The following is a 2981-nucleotide window of genomic DNA, read 5'->3' on the forward strand; positions in this document are numbered from 1 at the left end:
AGTCAGAAACAACTCCATGGCATCTAACAACAACAAATATACCGTGGAGTGGATCAACACTTTCTAATTATTTGTTTAACAGTATAAGTACTGGAGAGTCTGTCTTAAAGGATCCAAAGGAAACTATAGTTTACTCTTGCTCTTCTTAGCAAGTTTTCAGACATCCAAAGTTCACTGAGTTCTTGATACCCTGAGAAAGAATAAAAGATACATTCTCTGCTGCACTCTTTTTTTCCTCCCTATTCCATGCTTCACCACGAGCAAATCTTTACAAATACTGCTTCCCGATACCAGGTACTGAGTAGCAAAAGAGACAAGAAAAACCAAAAACAAAACAATGAGGACTAAAACCCAGTTGTAATTTAATTTTCTTCAACTGTTAAGTAAATAAAATTCAAATGCAAATTCAAACCACAACATTGCTGCCCAAATCAACAGAGTAGCACCGATGTGCACCGATGTCTACCATAAGTTTAAAATACCAACAAAGAGATAGACCCTAAAACTTTACTGCCTGGGTTTATATTAGATTTTCCACTTACAAGCTGAGTGATTTCTTCACCTATAATATGAGGATATGTCACAGGATTGTTGTGAAGACTAAATTATTTTACATAAAGCTCTTGTAACAGTGTCTGTCACTTGATAGTACCAATAACATTTAGCTAATACTATTTTAAGCTCTCACTTCAAAAGTAGTAAATGTATAACATGACCTCAGTGAGTCCTTCCCAGAAGCTACCACATCCACACTGAGCAACAACTAAAGAACCAACTGATCAGATGTAGTTCACTTGTTACAAATAAAGAGTTTCACCACTCTTCATAGAACTTTTCTCCACTGGGTCCAGTATAGGATGGAGTTTAACATGCATAACAATGAATGAATCCTTTCTAGAAAAAACTTGAAAAAAAAACAAAAAACAAGTCAATTCCTGATAATCAGGAGTCCATTTCTCTTTGGAAATATGCAATACTATTCCATTCCCACCACTGCACTGGCAGCTGCCATACCCAATAGTAGAAAGGAGTGTATTTTAGAAAACATGTACAGTGGATACTCTATACATGTACTTTAGAAATGTCTGAATGTGGTTTGATTATTCTTTACAGTCAAATAAACTGCATGTTGGCACTCCTTTTTCCCCCTTCTGCCATCTCAATCTCCTTACTGCAGGCTCTGCTGATGATTTTCACAGGCAGGATTCATCTTTCTTTAGTCCCCCACCAACCTGGACTGAGGGAGCACACCCAGTTCAGGCCCATTACCTGATGGGGTTTGGAATGAAGTCAACAATGGGACTGGTTCCATTGCCATTGCTGGGTTCCAATATGGCTCTCTTTCACTCCTGGATACTAGCCAGATCCATGACTCTCCGCAGAACCCACATTTCTCCATAGACTCATATTTTCTACTTTTTTTGTGAGTCAGCCAGAGGACTGGCTTTTTAGTCTTGGCTCCTATACCTCAATTCTGGCCAAACACCCTGTATAGTAAGTACCACAGCTCAGCTTCCAAGACTGGAGCTTAATTCCAACTGCAGTCTAGTAGCCAGGGGCTCCATGTTCATACTCATCCTCTAGGCTCACTCACCCAGCCAAAGAATTGATGGAAAGAACCCCCATTCATTGATCTCATTCCACCTGAGTAGTCACCTCTATTTTGACAGCCAAATATGAGCGGGTTACAAAAACTTTAAGGAAAAATTTCACTATCTTTTCATTCCATTTTTCCCGTGAACTTTGTGAAGCCCCCTTGTACTTGCTCCCTTGGAGCTATCATTCTCAGACTTCTAATTGTCTTATGAGTCTGCCTTGACCACAATTATCCCTGAAAATAATTTTTGGAGCATCAATTTCCACACCCCACCCCAGTCTAGGGTCTGAGTTCATGCTTGTCTCTAAATCTCTTGCGGCCCAAACTTTGCCAATAACCCAATGCCTCACACTTATGTCATTTTCAGGGGTTGTGGTAACAAAGTATGGGGCAAAGTTCAAAGGCAGGGAGAGAGTCAAGAAAGAGATAGGACAAAGAGTATGTTGTCAATATTTCTTGATAAGTAAAAAGTTGCAAGCTCTCTTATTAAGGATGAACGTGAAAATATACACAGCATCAACAGAGCCACATCAAAACATCATGAAATAAATAAGCAGAAACATGATCATATTCATATCTAGAATTTTCCATCTCATCAAAGCCACGCAAAGACAGAAAACATCACAACATTTTTGAGCCAATTAATCAGGCATGCTTGGTGACATTCTTGGTCCATCTCTCTGGACATGCCTACCTCAAACCACTGGCCGTGGGACTGCATTTTGAGGATGACACAGGGGTCTGGTTTGGAAAGGGCATCTCTGTCGGAAATTCCTTTGCACGCCACACGCAGCTCAACTTTGGTCAGGCAGGGGCTATTAAAGATACCCAGTGTATTGGCAGCCGACTCATAAATGTTGCTCATCTTCTTCATCCTGTTTCAGGTGAGAAAAAAAGGAAAAAAGTGCCAATCACTGTAATTTTTGTGAAAGGTGAAATCTTCCCATTGCCCTTCAGGAAACTGTTCCATGCACAGTTTCAAATATTGAAAGTATTTATTATCTATATTTCCACTCCAGTGGCACAATTCCAGTGAAATAAACCAAAAAAAGAAAAAGAGAGAGAGGGGTACTGCTTGGTTAAGAATACCATTTTCCTATATGATTTGCATACATTTACATAGTAAACTTTTTATTCTGTGAAATAAAATTAACGAATTGGTGCAATAGACTGTAAATTGTAATCTAGTTCTATATTAAATGAAGTTTTGTGTTAAATTTTACACACTTGTTGGTTTATCAATTTAATTACATTCCAAATTTTTAAGAGGTTCTAAAAATCCAGTTATTCTGCTATGTGATGTAAAAGATCTCTTTAAAACCTTGCAAAGTAAACCTGTCACTTTGATATTCTGATGTGGCACTGTAGGATAAGCACTGGACTG

At 38.6% G+C, this 2981-nt stretch overlaps 1 protein-coding gene across 3 annotated transcripts in view; it reads right to left on the minus strand.

Annotated features, from left to right (window-relative positions):
- Positions 1–2981, minus strand: part of CPNE4 (copine IV) — an 853737-nt gene that overhangs the window by 646041 nt on the left and 204715 nt on the right. For 2 of the 3 annotated variants that reach the window (XM_006840023.1, XM_006840024.1), the window contains exon 2: positions 2292–2472. In XM_006840023.1, coding sequence (XP_006840086.1) covers positions 2292–2472 — 181 coding nt within the window. Of the gene's footprint in view, positions 1–2291; positions 2480–2981 lie in introns of all 3 variants that reach the window. The other variant, XM_006840025.1, reaches the window with a different exon arrangement.

This window comes from Chrysochloris asiatica, unplaced genomic scaffold (assembly GCF_000296735.1).
Source record: "Chrysochloris asiatica unplaced genomic scaffold, ChrAsi1.0 scaffold00028, whole genome shotgun sequence".
NCBI lineage: Eukaryota > Metazoa > Chordata > Mammalia > Afrosoricida > Chrysochloridae > Chrysochloris > Chrysochloris asiatica.